This window comes from Gopherus evgoodei, chromosome 4 (genome assembly GCF_007399415.2).
Source record: "Gopherus evgoodei ecotype Sinaloan lineage chromosome 4, rGopEvg1_v1.p, whole genome shotgun sequence".
Lineage (NCBI taxonomy): Eukaryota > Metazoa > Chordata > Testudines > Testudinidae > Gopherus > Gopherus evgoodei.
This window is the reverse complement of record NC_044325.1, coordinates 66,438,304-66,460,268: the sequence shown is the minus strand read 5'-3', so window position 1 is coordinate 66,460,268 and position 21,965 is coordinate 66,438,304. Positions and strand designations below refer to the sequence as shown.

The window sequence follows — 21,965 nt, the reverse complement described above, 5'->3', positions numbered from 1 at the left end:
GGGGATGTTATGGTTCTTAGACTAGACTGAAATTAATCCATTATCTCTCACAATGAAAGAGTCTAAAACTCTATTGAATGTTCAAAAAGCGGTTAGAGAAGACTACTTGTGTATGTATATTATAAATTCCCATGAAGTATGAGACAAACTTTTTCTGTCTGAAATTAAGTCTGTCTTGAGGTGGTTTTTATCTTGCACATAGTGTGTGAAACTTTCATTGTACTGTACTCTTAAAATCACACCTTTAAATTCAAGCCTGGACAAAACTATGAACTTAGAGCACCGTGACAAAATAACTTCTTAGATCTATAACTTGTGATGAGAAACCTTGAATCGTGTGCCTTTTTTGCCCAGGTGTGTGTGTTATCTTCTTTCACTTTTTTTATATTTCCCTGCAGGCCTCGTCTTGGAGTCACTCTTCACAAAGTAGTTACGGCTGGAGTGCTCTATTTATTATTTTCTGGCATGGAAGGTGTCCTTAGAGTCACAGGGGTCAGTAGACTCATACCTGTGTTTTCATATGTGCCATAGATGTAGCAATTGTTGGTCTTGTGTGATTACATATACTGTAATGTAGTGAAGGATCCTTGGGCTGTGCTATAATAGGGAAATTTGGAGAATGAAGTTCCCAGTGCCTTAGGTGGGGAGAGAGGACGGTTGTGGAATGTTGTTGAGAAGGCTTTATTTTTCCAGCTGTTTTCCTGCCGTGTCTACTCCCCAAAATTTAATTCTCTGCGATGGAAAATAATTTTGGTGCTTTGACGATAAGTGGGTTTTTTTGGGTCCAGAATTGACAAAGTTTTGTATTTGTGCCTAGTAGTCAAGGGAGGTTTCACTGGGCCTTGTGCAGGGAAAAAACCACGCTGGCAAATAGAAATGGCAGCTCCTTGCAGATTTTTCAAGGTGCATATTTTAATAGCCCGATGAAGACTATTTTAATTCTTAAAGATTTTATTGCACGTAGTCATTTTTTAGGTCAATGGAGTTCGGCTTCACAAGGGCAATATCAGTCCTGCAGTGGCATTGCTGCTTTTCACACTCTAAAACTTATCAGAAGAGTCTCTGGCTTTGGTTTTGCACCTGTGATTGAATTCTTGGGACTGCTTATTTTGACTTTGTCTCTCATTTGGTACCCTTTCAGCTTTTCTACGGCGCTATGGCTCTGATAGCTAACTTCGGTCTATCAGTGATTGATGCCTGTATTATTTTATGGATATCCTTTCAGAAGTTGCCCAATATGACTAATTTTTCTAGGAAATGTTCAGTGCCTGGTGCAGAGACCAGTACAAGTGAATTTAACAAAATAACATCCTGAATGAATTTGTGTATATGTGAGAGGATTGTTGATCACATCTTGTATGTTGTCTCCTAGTGGATTCCATCAACTTGTGCCATTTTGTTTAAGTTTGGTGCTCAACAGTGGAATATGTAGTCTTTGGCACCAACACAGTATCTGCAAAGATCTATAACAAACTTTTTGTAAGAACTGTTGTTGCAGCGCAGCACCATCAATGAGTCCGCTCATTAGCGGTGCCTTTTCAATGAGTTACTCGCCTGACTCTAAAAACTTATTCCTTGCCATATCAGTCGCTTGTGGGGATCAGAACTGTGTGTGGCCTTGTCTGCTTTTAACTCTGCTACAAAATACTCTGTCCCTTGTGGTGAACACTAATTCAAACCCTCTGCTTCAACAGCAAAGCATATAGGGGCTTCATAGCTTTCCAGTTCTGTATTTATGTTCTTTGATGGTAAAATGATAACCTGGAACTGAATGCTTGATGATTTTGGTGTGTGCTTTTCTTTCCCAATCATCTTGTTCTCACTGGGTCTTTCTCTTTATCTCTAGGCACAGAATGATCTTGCCTCCTTGGCTTTTATTCCCCTGGCTTTCCTAGATACTGCCCTCTGCTGGTGGATATCCTTCTCCACTGTTTAATTTGGTGCAGTGTTTTTTCTTTGGAGTTTGGTCTTCAGGGAGTCTTTCTGCAGCATACATTTTTGCCATCTTTTTGTCGAACAGCTGCCGTAGGCCCTGTGGCGTAAAGGTTCAGGTAAGCTCTATTTCCATAACTCGTGTAACAAAATTTAAATTGCCAACAGAGGTTTGTGAATTGGTTTTGAAACAGGTCCTAGTCCTTACCATAGTGAACATGTAGTTTTTGTGTTATGGTGTTCTCTGATTATTTATGTGATTTTACTCTAAAGTTGTATAGAAGCAGTAGTCAGAACAGCAGTTTTTGGACTGTGGTCTGTCTTGACCTTACTGAGGGTGTGTTTTGGTTTTTTGGGGGTGGTTTGGTTTTGGGTTTTTGGTTTCGTTTTAAACTGTTAGAAAACTCCTTTATTTTGACAACATTAGTGCTAAAATGTCTTCTCAGAACTTGCAGATCTTGTGCAGTAGTTTTGGGGACAAGAAAGAGTTGAGTTAACTTTTTAAGCAGTTTTCTGAATAATTTTTCTAAACCTCTTCCCAGCCTCCTCTTCCAAGTTTGCCGTTTGTCTTCTGCTGCGCTGAGACCCCTTTGAGTTTAGGACTTGGCTAGGTTTAGTATAAGCTCCTGAAACTACCAAACCTGAAAAATTAGGATATGCCAAAGTTCACCATTCTCTTTCCAGGCCAGGGCAACCCCCTTGTTCCTCTTACAATTGTCAGTTTTTTGTCTAAACACATGTTTGATTATTGTACAATTAAGATCGCAGGCAAGGTAGGTAAAGACAAACATGGATGTGCTGTCCATTTATATTAATCTCATGAACAGGTTTTAAACTTATTTTTCTCTTCTCAAAATGCATGTAAAGTTTTCCCGCAAGTATGAGCTACTATAGTGTAGTTGCAGTGTAGTTGTGGAAATTTTGCATCAGGTTAGCTTACTGATGTGGTGATATCAGAGTACTAGGCCTGGCTGCCTCTGTATGACCACCTACTGCTGCTGTGCGGGAGGGCTGGGTCACTGTGGTTGTGCTGTTGTTAGAAAGGATTGCCGGGGCGCTATGTCTGCATGGCATGACAGTGTTGCTTGAGCTGTGTATAAAAGCTGTATCCTACTTGTTATCAAGAACTTGATTCTTAAGCTTGCTTTCCTTGACTTGCCATACATATTCATCAGCCTGACCCAAACGATGAAGCTGCTGAAACTTCGGAGGAACATTGTGAAACTCTCTCTTTACCGGCACTTCACCAACACTCTTATCTTAGCAGTGGCAGGTGAGCTGTGGATTCCATTCCTCACTCAATAGTCCACTTTCCAGGTATTATCGGGCTGGTTTTGTTTACTAAAGCTCTTCTTTGGATCAGTTTATTGGCCTTTGGCATTTCAGCGTTCGCTCTTGAACACTCAGCCTTGCATAGTGGTGGGCTTCTGCCAATTTTTTTCTCTCTACCCATAAACAGTAGCTTCAAATTAGCATTTATCTGAATAAGCTTAAAAGTATTTTGGAGTTTTTCATTATGGTTCCCTTTCCTCTCTCACCTCCTCTCCCCAGACATCCTCATGCTTCATAGCAGCTGCATCCCATTCTGAAATCTGCTGCTGAGATAGGGAGTGGCTTCCTCCAAAACTGCAGTACCACTTTGTACTGGTTATTAGGGGATTTTAAGATGTGTTATGGCTCTACCATGCTGACAGCTTAATCTTTGAGCAAAGTGGTTTCATGAAAAAGAACATTGCTCATTTTAGAAAGGAGGGGGATGGGAAATTGCAATTTAAAGTTTGTACCTATTTGCATCAAATAAAATCCAACTAACATCAATAACATACCTAATAATGCTACCAGACTCCCTATTTTTCTCACCCACCATAAACCCTATTCAGGCAGTCAGCAGATTACTTTTAAATCAAGTGTCATAAGGGACTGAGATTTTGAAACCTGTTTTACAAAATGTGACCATTAAATAGATGGGTTTGGCTGACATTCTTGGCAGCATCTGAAACTAAGTCTCTCCAAAGTACAACCAGTATGAAAAAACCCAACCCATTCTTTAAAGCCCACTATGGGGAACGCTTAGCTTCTGCATTAAAACTTGCTTTTGGTCCAGGGTGATAAGATCTAAATTCCAAGAATGGTGGATGGCAGGCTTGGTTACTTTAAAATATTTTGTACTTGTAATTGATCATAGAGACCTGATGTCTTTGAATGCCAGTATCCTAATCTGTCTCTCTAGAAGAAGGAAAGTAACATGAAAATGGGAAGTGGAGATTTGAGGTTTAGCTTAGACTTTTTTATGTGAGGTATATTTTTTTCATTCTTGAAGAGATAGCATATAGTACTTGAAGCCTCTGAGCTGAAATATCTTGACTTGTCATAAGGTCAGTTTCCGATTGGGTTAACCTAACTTTTAATTTTTTCCGAAGGCTGATAAATTGAGTTACGTGCAGTTCACTCTGAAGGTCTTTGAAATGAAACTTTTTAAAAACAAGGTTCTGCTGATACTGTATAATCATTAGATTCCTTGGCCTTTTTCAGAAAATTGAGGGGTTTTCTTTGTGTAAGTCAGCAATCTGTCATGCAGTGTATTGTGTTCTAATTGATTGCAAGTATGCTTGCTTCAGGTGACTAAAAGCAGCAAAGAGTCCTGTGGCACCTTATAGACTAACGGATGTATTGGAGCATGAGCTCTGACTTCACCCACTTCGTCGGAGCTCATGCTCAAAACATCTGTTAGTCTATAAGGTGCCACAGGACTCTGCTGCTTTTACAGATCCAGACTAACACAGCTACCCCTCTGATACTTGAGGTTACTATTCACTGTTGCTGTGGATGTAGCTTCTAAAGAACTTTAGATTTCATAAATGTTAAACTGTTACATTGTCTAGAATGCTGCTAGAAGGAAGTTACGTAATTCTTCAAAAAATAGTCCCATGGGGAAGAAGGAAGTAGTGGGAATCATTCCCTGCCATGTCTTGGACAAGGTGTTGAAAGCATGCCTTGGGGGAGACAAGAACACTGAATTCAGCTCTTAATTTCAGTGGCTGAATTAACTGATGTGAAATGACTTCCGGAGAATCTTTGTCCCTTTGTGACTGGAAGAAAAGGATGTAACAGGAAAAGTTACAGTAAATTGTTGATGATTTTAAAAGACTTTTGTCTTTGAAGTCCCAGGGGAGTGATTACTTAGTTCTTAAATACTCTAGTGATAGAAAAACTAAGAGGTAACAAGCTTCATGCATTCACATCTGACTTACCAGTTTTACCAAGTGTTCTTTTTTTGCCTTCAGCATCTATTGTATTTATCATCTGGACCACCATGAAGTTCAGGCTGGTGGATTGTCAGCTGGTGAGTTTGCATCTTATACCCAAGTGGTTTCCATGATTACTACTTCCTTTCTTAAAATCTGGATTTAGAGGTAAAGGAAGTGAGGTTGGGGAAGCTGGCAAATGCGCTTCCTGTAGAGTACCTTTCATGCGGAGGAGCATATAGTGAAGTCTTAATACATGGAAATTTGCACCCTATGGGAAGCCATTTAGTACAAAACAGCAACTTTACTCCTTATCACAGGTGTTTCTAGTTCATCAGTTTGAAAAAAAGAAAAAAAAAGACTAAGGGCCTGGATTCTCTCTGTTCCTGGCATATTTTACTTCTCGTACTTTTCTTGACAGGACTGGCAGGAGCTGTGGGTGGATGATGCCATCTGGCGACTGTTGTTCTCAATGATCCTTTTTGTCATCATGGTTCTGTGGAGGCCGTCTGCCAACAACCAAAGGTTTAATGCGTCTTATCTTTCTTAAAGTAATCTTGAATTCTTAAAGTCAAGTCTGTCCAAAGAAAGCATTTCCAGCAGTCCTGGTGTACTACATGGTCACTTGCTAAACTTTTCTGCAGGCTCTGTGAGCCATGTGCGTGTGTATATAGGGATTGAGAAGGAAGTATAGTTCATGTTGTCTTCTCCTGACCTCAAAAAGTGGAATTGGCATTTGTAGATTTATAGGCTCTCCTTAGTGACATTTATTTGAAAAAGAACGGTATGAGTACTTAAATTACCTCAGCTTGTGGTTGATCAAAAATCTAACTTACAATTAGAGTGAACTGTCCAGAATAGTCAACTGCTAAAAATGGCAAGATAATCAGTCTCTTCAAAATGACATTTATGTAAGACATTTTGACTTTGTGCATCTATCTCATGGTTCCGTCATTCTTTTCCTCTTCTCCAAAGGTTTGCTTTCTCACCGTTGTCTGAGGAAGATGAAGATGAACAGAAAGAGCCCATGTTAAAGGAAAGCTTTGGTAATGTTGGAATTATTAATATGGGAGACCGCCAGACACTAATTTAACCATAAATTCCTTTATTAAATCCAAAGGCCAAATGGTGTGTTATACAATTGCTCTAAACATACGTAACAGCCTAAAAGTAAGCAGTCACTACACCCAATACAGTAACAAAGTATTCATAAGCATGTTATGAGTATACTTACAAAAAGGCCAGACCTAGAGAAAATGGTTTTATCCTGTTGTGCTCCTGCGTGATCAGGTAGGAGTCTGACAAAGATGCTTCAGATTCATAGCTTTTCTTTATACCCTTCAGTTAGTTTTAGCAAAAGTCCATTTTGAAGCAGTTTCGCCTTGCTTCTTTCCTTCCTCCAAGGCCTTCCTTTATCTCCTTCCCGCAGTCCTTGCTCACCAGCAGAACAGTGGGAAGGTTTGTGTTTGTTTCTCTTAAGACTTTTTTTTTTGTTTGTCTTGTTACTGCAGCTCTTTATTTTATTAGTTAGTTTTTGAACCATACTTCCTTCAAACACTACGAGTAATACTATGTATTATTCTCATGGCTGCCTTTTACTTGCTGATTAGAGCCCCTTTCTTACTGGTCACAAACCTGAAAGCAAATCTATTATTTTTTCAACCAAACTTAAGCTGACTTTTTAATTCTTTTAATTTCATAACTATCCCTAAAAGGTAGGAACAGAATTTTTCAGATTTTCCTTTCTGTGGGGTGGGGGGGAAGGAATCTTAATGCTGAATTAATCAAGAACAGGTATAGCAGCACTGTCACAAGCAGTGTAAACTTCTGTATGGTGCCACTAAACTTAACCCTAGCCTTCGAGGAACCCACCCACTAAATGCTCAGTCTCTACATGGCCTGTTCAGTCTTTGACTTCTTAGATTAAACTGCCAATAGGGGCACTCGTGTAATCTTATCCACTAGGAACTGGACTGAGATGAACAACTTATTTAATGTAGGCAGCTAGCCTTCAGATGGTGGGGACTTCCAGATGCTACTGCTGGACAGCAAACTAAGATGGGTTTGAAATGATGATTGAAGCCCTGAACCCTCCAGTCCTAATCATTTTGCATTTCAGAAGGCCCACAGAAAAGGTGGGGGAGCTGGTTCTACAGGAACAGTGAAATGTATAATGCATAGAGTAGACTGAAAAAGGATCCTTTTATCATTGTTATCGTAGGTGTTCACTGAGCTTCACTTTGAGCTTGCCTAGACAGTGCTGCAATGCACAGTAAGGGGAGTGATTTCTAAAGTGTGTGAATGCGGTGTGCACTAAAGTTCCCTGGAGCGCTTTTAATATAGTGCTGTTTTCACTCCCACCTAGGGAGCATTGTTACACCATGCAGACCAATCCTTAGTATTGTTTGTTAAAAACATATATGAATTTTTCTGAGAAGTTACTTTTGGTACCTGGAAAGGGACTCTCCTTTTAAATAGGTAGCATGCCCTTTCCTCTAAATAATGATCTTTGGTTTCAGTGAAGTATTCCTAATAGATATGCAATCTACAGTTTACATACTGACCTAGTTTAATCATCCCATTTCTATCTTGTCTCCCCTTTGCAGAGGGAATGAAAATGAGAAGTACAAAACAAGAACCAAATGGAAATACGAAAGCAAACAAAGCTGTGAGTATGCTCTTCCCACCCTGGCCCTATCACTAGGTAAAGGTAATGACCGATCACTCAGTTGCCACTTAAATAGGAGCTCTGTAACAGGATCAGACTAAGTATCTGTGTTTGTCCTTTCCAAGAAGTGTGAGTGATTTGAGTGAAAACATGGTAATTATGGTGCTTGTGAACAGATTTTGAGTCTTGGCTTTCTGGTAAATCAGAATTCAGTATGTGCTTTGAGAACTTGCACATAATATATTAGAGACAAAACTGTTTCATATTACACCAAGTTCTCTGAAACTGGCTAATTAAGCCTTGTGTAGTGAGTCTCTCAGGTTCTGAGATTGCTTCAAAACAGAAAAATACATGGAAGCAGAAATGGATTCAAAGGGAATTGACACTACTTACCCTATGTCTTCAAATTCTGTATGCTTTTCAGTCAGATTCATGACCACCTGAGGTGCATGTATATCTTTTGAGTGCTTTTAAGTCATCTGCCTTTTCCACATGTGACCCTGTAAAACTCAGGATTTATTCACAATGAGGAGGCAGAAAATGCATTACGAAGTTTTCTCAAAAGCCTTTTGAGTGGAGCTCATTTTTGTCTAAAGCATGCATAAATTGTAGAACGCTGATGCCCCCTGAAATCTGTTTTGCTTTGGCAATAATAATGAGTTCCTCAAACTCTTGAGTCAGCAGCAAGGACATTCAAATAAAGATGACTTCTAATTCACAGATAACCTTAATGTTAGGATAAAACTGCCCGTTGTTTTCTGTTCTGCAAAAAAGCAAAGTAGAAATATATTCAGTGCTCAAACATCCTAAGTAATATTACATATCACAGATCAAAATGTCAGTTCATACAAATGAACAATCCTACTAGTGCTATAAAAATGCTAATAGTCTCAACAAAAATTAGGAAGATTACATTAACATATGGTATACTCTTTAATCTTTTAAATCCAACATTATGAATCATATTTGTTTTTTAATACAATGTTTTATTAATTATTGTAGCATTTTAAGTTAGTTCTTGGCTGAGTAGGCACTGCTTAAAATTGCTGAAAAATATGTTTAAAAAATATATTGTGACTTCCCTGATCCTCTGAACTTGATTCCTTAATTCAAAAATAACAGTTTGCATTTCTTGTGTGAGCAACCACTGTAGTTAATGCTGAGCTTTTCGGGTAGGCTAGAGGAAATGTATTCATTTGCAAACTCCTTCAAAGAATCTTGTAATTTGATTCATTTCTGTGCTTCTAGCAGGAAGATGATCTGAAGTGGGTAGAAGAGAATGTTCCTTCTTCAGTGACTGATGTGTGAGTATCTGTACTGTGACAAGCAGTAGTAGCTGCATTGGAGTCAAAAGCACTAGAAGTATAGTTAGAATGTGGGCAGTTCTGATGCTGGCTCTGTCTGGGCAAGTGCTGAACCCTTTCTGGAGCTGGCCTCTGACTTTAAGGGTTTGTCTACGCAGCATACTAAGTGTAAATTTTTAGCCATGTGTGTACTTAAAGTTTATAATTTTTTTTTTTTAATCCAAAACTGTACCTCCTTTAAATCTTGGTGTTTGTCCTTCTCTTGCTGCTGTAGTGAAATTATCCTTAAATGTAATGCATATGCTGAAATGTAGACTCGGAACTTCTTAAATGTTCACTGTAGTTGGTAATGGTAGGTACAAACAGTCCCTTATGAGGATTTGACCTCAGGTTGAAAATCAAGAGTACTACAAGTGAGGTTACATGGAACAAGTAAGTCTCTGGTTCAGTATTTTGGTTTGATTTTAAGCATTCAACATTTTTTTTTTTTTTTTTTTAATCAGTAGAGGTCTCACACACAGGTAAAATCCTAGTTAAAGGACCAAGACATTTAAAAGATATAGGGCAGAGCTGACACATTCTTGTGCTCTCTGGATGGAGAAATCTGTGATTCTGACAATGAGTAGTGATACTTGTATGATAGAAACTTGTTCCTATTTTGGCTTCTGTATACCACCTCATGACTATGAATAATGAACTGAAGTCACTTTTAGCTGCCTGTGATTTGAATCCCATGTCTAATGACTTATTTGATTTTTTGGGGGAGGGGTGGAGGTGGGGGGGAGTTAAAACCAGATTAGCTTCCCTCAGTAGTGTGCTCTGGATGTACACTTGAGTGTTTTTCCTAATATAATATAAATTGTGGATAACTTTTATTCAGTTTGGTAATTGACAATGTCCGAGCCTTCTGTTTAGTGCCACTTGACACTGGCAGTATGGAAGCCCACTGTACACAACTGGTATTACTTCTGCCTTAATAAAGTGATTTTTACAATTTTAAAAACTTTGGTATTCTATGCCTAAAATTATCTTTGTTAAATCATATGTAAACCATGATGGATAATAGCTTAAAATTCTGATACTGGCATTCCAGTAGAAGGCTCAGATCCTGGATTTAAATACACATCTCTGTTTACAAAAATGCAATTCAGTTTATATATGATAGAATATTAAGTTTCAGAATACTACACTGAGGAAAAGAGGTGTATCTTGTGAAAATTTGTCATAATTTGCCTCGGATTTGTCTTTATAGAATGAGTAAGGATTTTCTTTTTTAAAACACTCTAATCAGAGGACACTGAAAGCTAGTAAAAGGCAAGATACTCCTCTCCACCATATAAAGTAAATAAGAGGCTATGAAAGACACTTGCATTTTACTTGAGAGTTTTTGAAAGTTGACATCTTCTGGCTGATTTCAAGTGATGATGGGAATTTGAGACCTGAACAGTGAAAGCAGAACTTAGAAACTGATTTTGGTATTTGATGATACTACTTGGGCCCCATCTCACTCTGTTCCTCCAGTTCTCTAATTTTAGCAGAAAGGTGGTCCTCTTCTCCATCATAACCTACTCCCGCTCAAAAAGCTAGAGGTGTTAAAACTGACATTGATATTTTCAGTCATTTAGTGCCCTGGGTCTGTGTAACAATCTGTGTTTTTTTTTTTTTTTTTTTTTTTTTTTTTTTTTTTTTTTTTTTTACTGCAGTGCTCTCCCAGCCCTTCTGGATTCAGATGAGGTCAGTAAACAAGCCTTCAGCACAAATTGAAGTCTTATGACATGCCAAGGGTGTCATGAGTCTTTCATTAAAGAGGTTGACTTGGCCTGTTAGAACTGAGCTCTGTTTCTATAAATGCAGCAGGAAAGGGGAGAAAGTACTGATGTTATAACTGAATGAAATACAATAATTTGCCCTAAATATGAACAGTATAAACTAGTGTTCCGCCAAAAGACGTCCAAGAATGGTAGAACCTGTGCAGCAGATTGCAATTTATTATGAAACAATTGTTTTAAATGCAAATGATTTAAAATACTAAGCACTCCCTTCATGCAGTAGTGCCGTGCATGTTTACTTAAAGTAAAGCTGCATTTCCCCGTCTCCTTCCACATTTGTGTGTGAATTCCAGTAATATGTGTTGTAGCAAAACAGCTCAGTTTCTGGCTCTGCAGATGCCATTACATAAATTAGCAGCTGTTTCTAGAACAGTGATCCCCAGATTGAGGGACAGTTGGACCTCGGCCAGCCCCGGTGGGGAGGGAGCACCATGCTTCCAGCCTCACTCTGCCTCCAGCTTCACTTCTCTCCCACTCATTCAGCCTCAGTCCTACTCTGCTTCCAGGCCTGGGCCAGCCCCTGTGGAGGGGTAGGGGAGAGTGCCAGGCTTCCAGCTCCTTTGCTATGATTCCCTCTTTGCCCCCAGCCAAGCTCTGCCTCTAGCCCCAGGTCCTCCCCCATCCACAGCTCTGCCTTCAGCCCAAGCTCCGTTGCTGGGGAAGCCTTGGCGGTGCTGTAATGGAGGGCAGGTGTAGACAGATTCCATTAATGCAGGGGTTCCCAAACTTGGTTTGCAGCTTGTTCAGGGTAAGTCCCTGGCAGGCCGCAATGCCATGTTTGCCTGAGCATCCACAGGTACGGCCATTTGCAGCTCCCAGCAGCCACAGTTTGCTGTTCCCAGCCAACGGGAGCTGCGGGAAATGGTGCCTCTGGCCGTGGTTCGCCATTCCCAGCCAATGGGAGCTGTGGAAAGTAGCATGGGCCAGGCCACGGCTTTCCACAGCTCCCATTGGCTGGCTGAGAACAGTGAACTGCGGCCACTGGGAGCTGCAAGCAGCTGTACCTGTGGAAAGTGTGGCCTGGCCTGCGCTGTTTCCCACAGCTCTCATTGGCTGGGAACAGCAAACTGTGGCTGCTGGGAGCTGCAAATGGCCGTACCTGCGGATGCTCGGGCAAACATGGCATTGTGGCCTGCCAGGGGCTTACCCTGAACAAGCCACAAACCAAGTTTGGGAACTCCTGCATTAATGGTAAGGGCGGGGGCAGTCTGGAAAAGTTTGTGCACTACTGTTCTAGAAGTATTAACCAAAACTCAACCTTCATTTGCATGTTGCTTTTGGGGAAATAAAGGGTTAATATGTGAAATCTATGCCTCGTTGAATTAATATAAAATCGGTCACCTCAATAATGCTATGAATGTTAATGAGTTGATTACATTCTTGACAAATGTGTGCTCTCTACTATATCTGGAACCACTAGGCAAAAATTGTTCTTGCTTAAGAGGACTTAATGAGAGAGATGATGGATTACTATAGGACTTCACAAATTATTTGGCGAATAGTTTTTTCCTTGTCTTTAGCGCACGTTTTTCTTTCCGCCTTTTTGTAGTATTAGATGAATTCCAAACTTTAAGGCTTGATTAAGAATGCCCTTTTCACATATTTGGGAGTGACAAAACACAAACCTCCTGCTAGTTAGGGAAAAACGCATTATGTCGGTATTTGAGTGTGCTTCTCTCTAACCAGCATACGAAGTTCTGTTATGTGTACATGACAGGTTTCTTCACACATTCAGAGTTAATGATGTAATGATCTGACCTAAACAGAGACTGAGTAGTAGTTATAATCAGAAAGGTAACTTTGCCCCATATGTGCAGTTAGATTTCTGACTGAACAAATTTATATCTTGTCAAAATTTGAGCACTCTTTTTATATAGCTCTTATTTCGTGTATAACCGCTGTTCTGCAGTGCATGTATGTATCTATAAACATGTGAAGAGTGGGCTCTTAGTTCTGAGTGATGTAAACACAGACAAAAATTACAAACTTCAATGACCTTTTTTTGAATTTTTCAGGAAAGAATGATTACACACTTTGAAAGATCCAAAATGGAGTGAAGAAGCAGCTTATTGAAAGTCCTATTTCTCGTAGGCTGCCCAGTGGATCAGGTGCATCCTGCTGATCTCTCTCTCTTGATCTTCACCTTTAGAACTGGACTCTGTATTTGAATGAGGGCATCTTACACAGTTCACTGTGGAAGAGGTTCACAAGGACATTGTGATAAACCTTTGGAAATGTTTGAATTAACGGTGTTGCTGCAAATTTGGATTTTTAAGTGATTTAAATGTGTGTTCCAGCACCTTCTGTAACTTTCTTCAGATATTTAATCTGTCAAACTAAAAGTCCTAACATCTGACTGAGGGACTATGAATTCAATGTTACAATTAACTTCTACAGGTCAACTACCTGTTTTTGGTGGAGGGTATAGAAGTTGGTGAAGAGTTATTTTAGAACAAGCTTCCCATTTTATTGGAAATAATGGCTAATAGATGGAGACTGCACAGCTGGCTTAGAAGGAGAGGAGTTTTTTGAGTAAGAAGCCCCAGTAATTGAAAGAAACCAGTTAAGATACCAAAAAGGAAATATTTGAAAAAGTTACAATATTGATGTTTTTAACAAAACCAAGTGCAATTTTATTAACACTGTGTAGGAAAGATTTTCTATTTTAAATGTCATTGACCTAGGAGCAACAGTTGCATAACTTTAGCATTTGTTGTTGTGGCACATCTCATTGCCGGCAATGTGGTGGATGCCTGAAAAATGACTTACCCGTACCTTCAAAGTGTTGCGTGGCCTAATAAAAACTTCCTGCAACACTTTGCTAATGTTTGTCTGACTATGAAGTTAAGCAAATATTAACTAGATATTTCAGTAGAAATCTACTCTGTGCAAGTGACCTGTCTGCCAAGAGGTCCATACTCATCCATGAGAAGATGGCACCATCTCCCAGAAGGAGCAAGTTCTGCTTTCCCTTGCAGGCAAAAGCTTTGCGGGTTTTGATGCTAATATGTTCTGCTAGGATATTTCTGCTCCTGGGGTCTATTAGGGGAGAGGGCAGGGGGAGTTTAAAAAGTCACTTGTTACATAAGTGGTTTAGTGATCAGTTTTCCTATCTAGTCCATTCCTATGGCCAACAGGTGCTCTTTGTTCATTTGATCGATATCTGAGTTGCAGATTTCTGTTCTGTACAGAATGTTGTTCTCACTTTTAAAAAGTGGGGAAAAAAGTCTGTGCTTTTGGTTTTTTAATCATCTTTCATACTTTCTAGCCTGGAAGTTTCACTTGGCAATAATTTACTTGTGCATGCCCATTGTAGGCCACAGGTTTGCATGTGTAAGTGGCACAAGTATGAGTGAGGCTATATTATCTTTACTACTGATAATGACAGGAGGCAGCAACAGCTTGACTTACATCCCATGTGGAGTTTGCAGGTTTTTACTTGTAAATTGAGCACATTTGATTCAGAAATTGAGGTAATATGTAATACTCAAAGTGCCCTTGAGAGAGCTGCTTTTGTGGAGGAGAACTGCACTAAAATCTTAAAACTCATAGACTTTAGATGAGCACAATGGTCCTTCTGACCTTAGTCTGACCTCCTGCACATTGCAGGCCACAGAATCTCACCCATCCACTCCTGTAATAGACCATAACCTGTCTCTGAGTTACTGAAGTCCTCAAATAATGATTTAAAGACTTCAAGTTACAGGGCCTCAGCCATTTACTCTAGTTTAAATCAGCAAGTAAACCATGCCTAATGCTGCAGAGGAAGGCAAAAAACCTACAGGGTCTTTGCCAATCTGAACAAGAGGAAAATTCCTTCGTGACCCCAAATACGGCAATCAGTTGGACACTGAGCATGTCAGCAAGATTCACCTGCCAGACACCTGGGAAAGAATTCTTTGTAGTAACTCAGAGCCCTTTCCATCTAGTATTTCCATCCCTGGATATTTGGTAGTAGTAGTTGCAGATGGGCCACATGCCATTGTTGGCAGTCCCATAATACCATCCCCTCCATAAACTTACCAAGCTCAGTCTTTGAAGCCAATTAGGTTTTTTGCCCACACTGCTCCCCGTGGAAGGCTGTTCCAGAACTTCACTCCTCTGACGGTTAGAAACCATCATCTAATTTCAAGCCTAAACTTGCTGATGGCAAGTTTATATCCATTTGTTCTTTTGTCAACATTGGTGCTTAACTTAAATAACTTCTCTCCCTCCCTGGTATTTATCCCTCTGATGTATTTATAGAGAGTGATCATATCTCCTCTCAGCCTTTGGTTAGACTAAACAAGCCAAGTTCTTTGAGTCTCTTCTCATAAAGTAGGTTTTCCCTTCCTCTGATCATCCTGGTAGCTCTTCTCTGTACCTGTTCTGGTCTGAATTCATCTTAAACATGGGAGACAAGAATTGCACGCAGTATTCCTGATGAAGTCTCACCAGTGCCTTGTACAATAGCAGTAACACTTCCCTGTCCCTATTGGAAATGCCTCACCTGATGCATCCTAGGTTTGCATTAGCGTTTTTCACGGCCACTTCACATTGGTAGCTCATAGTCATCCTGTGATCAATTCTTACAACCGGGTCTTTTTTTCCTTTTTCACCTCCAACTGATAAGTCCTCTGCTTACAGCAGAAATTCTTGTTGTTAGTCCCTAAGTTCATGACTTTGCACTATTAAATTTCATCCTATTTCTGTTTCTTCAGTTTTCAAGGTTGTCCAGATCTTCTTGTATGATACTCCAGTCTTCCTTCCAGTTTTGCCATCTGCAAATTTTATTAGATCACTCCCACTTTTTATGCCAAGGTTATGAATGAAAATATTAAATAAAATTGGTCCCAAGATGGATCCTTCAAGAACTCCACAAGTAAGCTCCCTCCAGCCTGACAGTTCCCCTTTCAGTATGACCCATTGTAGTCTCCCCTTTAACCAATTAAATATCCACCGTTTAGTTCTCATATTAATCAGTCTTCAATTTAATTTATAATTTCCCATGTGGAGCTGTATCAAATGCCTTACTGAAATCCAGGTAGATTCAATCTACTGCATTTCCTTTGTCTAGAAAATGTTTTATCTTAGAGAGAGCAAACCATGTAAAACCATGTTCGCATGTTTTGTAACACCATAGTCACATGCTTTCATTGGACATTTTCCTCATCCAGCAGTCTACCCTCACAGCTTCCATCTGTGAGTCTTGAGTTTTCCCTTCTGCCTTCTCTCGCCTTCCATTCATCTGCTTGAATACCCTTTGAAACTCAACCATGGTTTACACCTGCATCTCCAAACCCTGGATCTTCTCTTCCATCAACTCTATCAGGCGGCACTTCATACAAATGAAGTTTTTGGGCTCTTTGGGTACCCACTCCAGGATAACATACATCCTGCAGCGTCCATATCCAGTCATCTTCACTGTTTCTTCCATTCCTTGGATCACTACCATTGCTGCCTTTGTGTCTGTCATAGCATTCCCGCCTAAACTCCTGTCAAGGAGGAAAAAGCCCTGCAAGCTCAAAATACCACACTCCCTCTCCCAGACTCCATTTTCTGCTCTATTTGCTATCTTCTGCTGCTGACTGGCTGCTTGGCTGCCTTTATAGGCCTGCTAATCAGGGCTCTATTATGATCAAAGGCTCCGCTTCTCTCCTGGCACTCTGTCCCTACCAGCCTCTGAAAACTGAAAAACAGAAAGCAAACTAGCAAACAAACAGACTCTCTCAAGAATTTAATCTCTGCCCTTAAGAAAGAGGTCCTTGCCTCCCTCCTGTCTCTAACAGCTCTACACTCAAATTCCTCTGTTTTTTGGCTCTGTTTGCTGGCTTCTATGGTGCTGCTAACTGGCTCTTCTGTGCTAGTCTTCATATTTTCTTTAACTCTTGTTTAATATTAAAAGTGAATGGAACAAAGAATCATCACCTGCCCTGGAACTGCAACATGTAGATGGTTGTGTGTGTGTGTGTTTTTAACAAAATCTTGGCCGGGGCATTGGAAGGACTTAACTCAGTTTGATTCCTTTTGCTGAGCAGCTTTGCTTTGTGATGGGAAATGGACAGAAAATATTCTTTGTTCTTCAAAAGAGTTGCAAGGAACTTGGCTTCTTTAAACAATAATCAAACTCTAGTTTGCTATTTCCCTTTTAACTTTCAGGTGCCTGCTATCTTCTTTACCTCTTCTCTGAATCCTTCAAATAATTGTCCAATTCCCTGTTATAAATGAAGATCAGTAATAATGGTGATGTCACTTGTTGGTTTAAAAGCTCTTGAGATGGTTGTTCAGAACATATATTTGAATTTTGAATCTAAGCTAAGAGGTATTTCAAACATCTTTCAAAATTGGTAAAACTGGCTAGGTGTGCAAGAGGTTTAAGAGTAGAATAAATATAGCAGAGAGCGCATACTATCAGCCAACATGTATGCTGGGCTCTTGATCCATGCTGTTACTCGACTCTTCTCAAGCAGTAGATTGATTCAGTATTGAACCTGTCTCTCCATCCTGTGGATGGATACTACACCTAATCAACAAAATGCACACTGTGTTTCAGTATGTATTCCAGGGGCGGCTCCAGGCACCAGCGCAGCAAGCGCGTGCTTGGGGCGGCAAGCTGCAGGGGGCGGCGTGCCACTCGCTGTGAGGATGGGAGTCAGGCAGCCTTCGGTAATGTTTCTGTGGGAAGTCTGCCAGTCCCGCAGCTTCGGTGGCAATTTGGTGGAGGGTGCTGAAGGCACGGCCTGTTAGATCACTTGCAGGAAAGGCTGCTGAATCTGCGTCGACAGTGGACCGCCCGCAGGCATGCCGCCGAAGACTGCCTGACTGCCATGCTTGGGGTGGCAAAAAACATAAGAGCCGCCCTGATGTATTCTACACAATTTCTTGCTCTCGGCTACTTTCCCTTTTTTGTTTTGGTTTCCTATATATTTCAGGGGTGAGAATCCATTTCCTCTCATGAAATAGCTTAATGCTATGGGCTCAGCTATACCACCTTATATTTGAGAGTAGTCTTATGAGAAGTAGGGCACTTCACAATGCAAGTGCTTACTCGTGAGGGAATTCTGCACCAAAAAAATAAAAATTCTGCACACAGTATTTTAAAATTCTGCAAATTTTATTTGTTAAATGTGGAGGCTCCAGTATGGCATTGGGGGCTACAGGTGGGAGATCCCTGTGCAGCTCCCTGCTGGGACACAGACTCAGTGATGAGGCTGCCCCTAACTGTGACACAGCACAAGTGCCAAGCCTACCCCTCTCTGCTAGGTTCACCAGCTTGGGGTTGACAGGCTCAGCAAGGCAGGAACCGAATGTGTGGGGGATCCAAGTGTGGGTTAAGAGGGTTTTCTGTGGAGCAGTCTGGGTGGCTCAGCGGGGGTTACGGGTGTGTGGGGGATCTGGATGCACAGGGGCTTGAGGGGGCGGTTCTGGGACTCTGCAGGGGCATCCAGGTGAAGGTGGTTGGGGCTCAGTGTGGGGGAGTGTCTGGATGTTGTGGGGATAGAGCTTGGCAAGGGGATATGGATGTGGGGGGTTCAGTGGGGAATCCAGACGCAGTTGGTTGGGGGAGTGGAGGGGAAGAGCCGGGTACAGTGGCTCATCAGCGTGGTCTAGGTGCAGAGGAAGTAGAGCTCATTTGGGGAGGTGGGGGTTCTGAGTGTGGTGGGGGTGAGGCTTGATGGGAGGGTCTGGGTATGACGGGGGTCTGCATATACAGGGGTTGGGTGGATGAGAGAGCAGCTCCCTGTTCATGGATCCCTCCTTCTGTAGCTGAGGAGCTATGAATATAGGAAGGAGGTGTGGAGGAGGAAAGGGGAGTTTGCAGAGCTTCCTGCAGCTGGGGCAAATTATGGGAATGGGAATGGGCCTGACCTGGAGGGGAACAGGAAGTCTCATCTTGCCCAGCCCACCCGGGACTAGCAGCTGAGCCCAGCGCAGGGTAGGAGCCACCAACCAGGTCTTTCCCAGTCCCGCCTCCCTCCCCATAGTGATTTACTTCTCTGCTGGCTGCCCTGGGCCCCCAAAACATACTGCTGGGGAGAGTCACATGACTGCTTTTGTGGCTTCCCTTTGCTTTCTGGTCAGAAAGTCAGTCATTTTTCTGTGGCGAAGCAAAGAAATCTGCAGGGGACATAAATTGTGCACGTACACAGCGGTGCACAATTCCCCCAGGAGTAAAGTGGGGCACTATAAACTATGACTTCACAAAAGAAGAAGCTAAAATCCTGTAAAATTGTTAATTAACTTTAATTACATTTTCTGACTGCACAAAAGCAGTAGTGATTAAAAACCAACTATGTATTCACTCTTTAAAAATACAGGTTAGATTTAAAGCACAAGGCACAGATGGTTTAATTTGAAGACTTAAAAGGCAACGGGGTGCGAGAGAAGATGCAAGATACATTTTCTTCCAATGCTGTTTGAGAGCAAAGTGGTCCAGGGGCTAGAACAAGGCGTAGAAATCAAGACTGCTATGGGGTTTTTAAAAGCCTTGCCACTGATTTCCTCTGTGATGTTGGGCAACTTTTTAAGCTCTATTGTTTTTAACCTGTTTGTAAAATGGAGATAATATCTAAGAACAGTACATGTATTAAATAGGTCAGTAAAGAATATCTGAATAGCCTTTGTTCACAAGTATATTATCTTACTCTTTTTCAAAAAAGGGTTTTTCTGACCTAACACAAATGCCCTTATTTTATCAGAAATTTGACAGATTAACATTTAAGTGAATGGAGAGGAACAATAGATCAGTTAGAACAGCAGTTTCCAAATTGTAGGGCATGCCCCCTTTTGGTGGGGGGGGGGTAAGGTAGCGTATAGCAGGGTCAGATCCCATTAGGGGTGGGGAGAGAGCACCACCAGCAGCAGCAGCAGCGGTGCCATTCTGCCCCCAGATTAGTTCTGACAACAGGCCAGCTCAGCCTCTAGTCCCAGCTCCTCCCTTATCCCCAGTTCAGGGCCCAGCTCCACCTTCAGCCCAAGCTGAGTCAATTTTGCAGTAATGAGGTAGGTGGTATGACAGGAAAAGTTTGGGTACCACCGAGGGTGACAAAAGTAGCACATAAAATGAGTGACTGTGAGGAAGAAGGTATGAGTCAGGATCTGATGAAGGTGGGAGAAGCTTGGTAGAATTAGATGGAGAGACTAGGGTCATATGGTGAAGTGAAGAACCAGCCCAGTCTTGAGGGAAAGAGAATGAATAAGGCTCGCATAAAATTGTTGAAGAGGGTGATAGTGACTGAGTTTGGCTTCCACCATATGAAGTAAAGGGTACAATTATATCATAGGGCTTGTCTACATCACAAAGTTGCAGCGCTGGTGAGGGGGTTACAGCGCTGCAACTTAGGAGGTGTACACATCTGCAGGGCATCACCAGCGCTGCAACTCCCTGTTTGCAGCGCTGGCCGTACTCCCGTTTTGTCTCGGGTGTAGAGGATCCAGTGCTGGTGATCCAGCGCTGGTAATCAAGTGTAGACACTTACCAGCGCTTTTCTTGACCTCCGTGGAATAAGCAGGTATCCCAGCATACCTGAGGAAGCCTCTGGTAATCAAGCTGGTCTCCTTCCCCGGTTTGCTCTCGCGTTCCCCGAGCAAGCAGGTCTCCTTCCCTGCGGTTTGCAGAGTGGTTCGGGGAACGTGAGAGCAAACCGCGGCGAAGCTGGTCTCCTTCCCTGGTTTGCTCTCGCGTTCCCCGAACAAGCAGGTCTCCTTCCCTGCGGTTTGCAGAGTGGTTCGGGGAACGCGAGAGCAAACGGCGGCGAAGCTGGTCTCCTTCCCTGGTTTGCTCTCGCGTTCCCCGAACAAGCAGGTCTCCTTCCCTGCGGTTTGCAGAGTGGTTCGGGGAACGCGAGAGCAAACCGCGGCGAAGCTGGTCTCCTTCCCCGGTTTGCTCTCGCGTTCCCCGAACCTCCGTGCAAGCAGGTCTCCTTCCCTGCGGTTTGCAGGGTGGTTCAGGGAACGCGAGAGCAAACCGCGGCGAAGCTGGTCTCCTTCCCCGGTTTGCTCTCGCGTTCCCCAACCTCCGTGCAAGCAGGTCTCCTTCCCTGCGGTTTGCAGGGGGGTTCGGGGAACGCGAGAGCAAACCGCGGCGAAGCTGGTCTCCTTCCCCGGTTTGCTCTCGCGTTCCCCAACCTCCGTGCAAGCAGGTCTCCTTCCCTGCGGTTTGCAGGGGGGTTCGGGGAACGCGAGAGCAAACCGCGGCGAAGCTGGTCTCCTTCCCCGGTTTGCTCTCGCGTTCCCCGAACCCCCCTTGAAGCCGCCCAACAGCGCTGCAGTATGGCCACATCTAACACCACTTGCAGTGCTGGTTGCTGTAAGTGTGGCCACTCTGCAGCGCTGGCCCTATACAGCTGTACTAATACAGCTGTAACAACCAGCGCTGCAAAATTTTAGATGTAGACATACCCATAAATACTGTAGATACATAAAGTGATGATACATGCTTACTGATAGTACAGAAGTCAAAGGGAGTAATACGTTTTTCAGTACAGTAACATCACTACTATTCTCACTTTAACTGCCAGAGGCAGTAAAAAGTAGAGTGACAAATGGTTGCAAATGCATGACATGATTATATTATCAGATTGTAAGCTTCATTTTATTAAGCCTGATACTCTTAAGCTTTATTCATTTTCTACTGTAAACTGTGAGGGAAAGGAGAAAAGATCCTCTGCTTGATGGCCCAACTGATCTCAGCAAATTGATAAGTGGCGCTTTTGAAGCATAGACACAGCCTCCCCCTTGGTGTTTTAGCTCTAGGGAAGCAGATGATGCTGAGACCATGAACACGCACATCTAGGAGTGCTGGAAAGGAATTGCCCTTTTTTAAATTTTAGTTTGGTCTTAGTGTGAGATGGTCATGCTTACACAGGTGACTCTAATAGCTCCTGTTACAGGGTGGTATGCACTCTTTCGCCACCACCCGGTAGGCTCTTGGTACCTTAAAAGTTGGGGAAAGGGTCAAAAGTAAACATCAGCTTGAACTCCCTGTGCCAGCGCTTGTGTTTTAACT

The 21,965-nt window shown here is 42.1% G+C and overlaps 1 protein-coding gene across 7 annotated transcripts in view; it reads left to right on the top strand.

Annotated features, from left to right (window-relative positions):
• TMEM87A (transmembrane protein 87A) overlaps positions 1–13,798 on the top strand; it is a 30,695-nt gene extending 16,897 nt beyond the window's left edge. For 2 of the 7 annotated variants that reach the window (XM_030559572.1, XM_030559576.1), the window contains exons 11-20: positions 399–492; positions 1,142–1,213; positions 3,097–3,205; positions 5,217–5,275; positions 5,599–5,702; positions 6,153–6,223; positions 7,784–7,845; positions 9,097–9,149; positions 10,853–10,883; positions 12,994–13,798. In XM_030559572.1, coding sequence (XP_030415432.1) covers positions 399–492; positions 1,142–1,213; positions 3,097–3,205; positions 5,217–5,275; positions 5,599–5,702; positions 6,153–6,223; positions 7,784–7,845; positions 9,097–9,149; positions 10,853–10,883; positions 12,994–13,035 — 697 coding nt within the window. In that variant the 3' untranslated portion in view covers positions 13,036–13,798. Of the gene's footprint in view, positions 1–398; positions 493–1,141; positions 1,214–1,846; positions 1,916–3,096; positions 3,206–5,216; positions 5,276–5,598; positions 5,703–6,152; positions 6,224–7,783; positions 7,846–9,093; positions 9,150–10,852; positions 10,884–12,993 lie in introns of all 7 variants that reach the window. The other 5 variants (XM_030559570.1, XM_030559574.1, XM_030559571.1 and 2 more) reach the window with 3 other exon arrangements.
• The last annotated feature ends 8,167 nt before the right edge of the window (positions 13,799–21,965 follow it).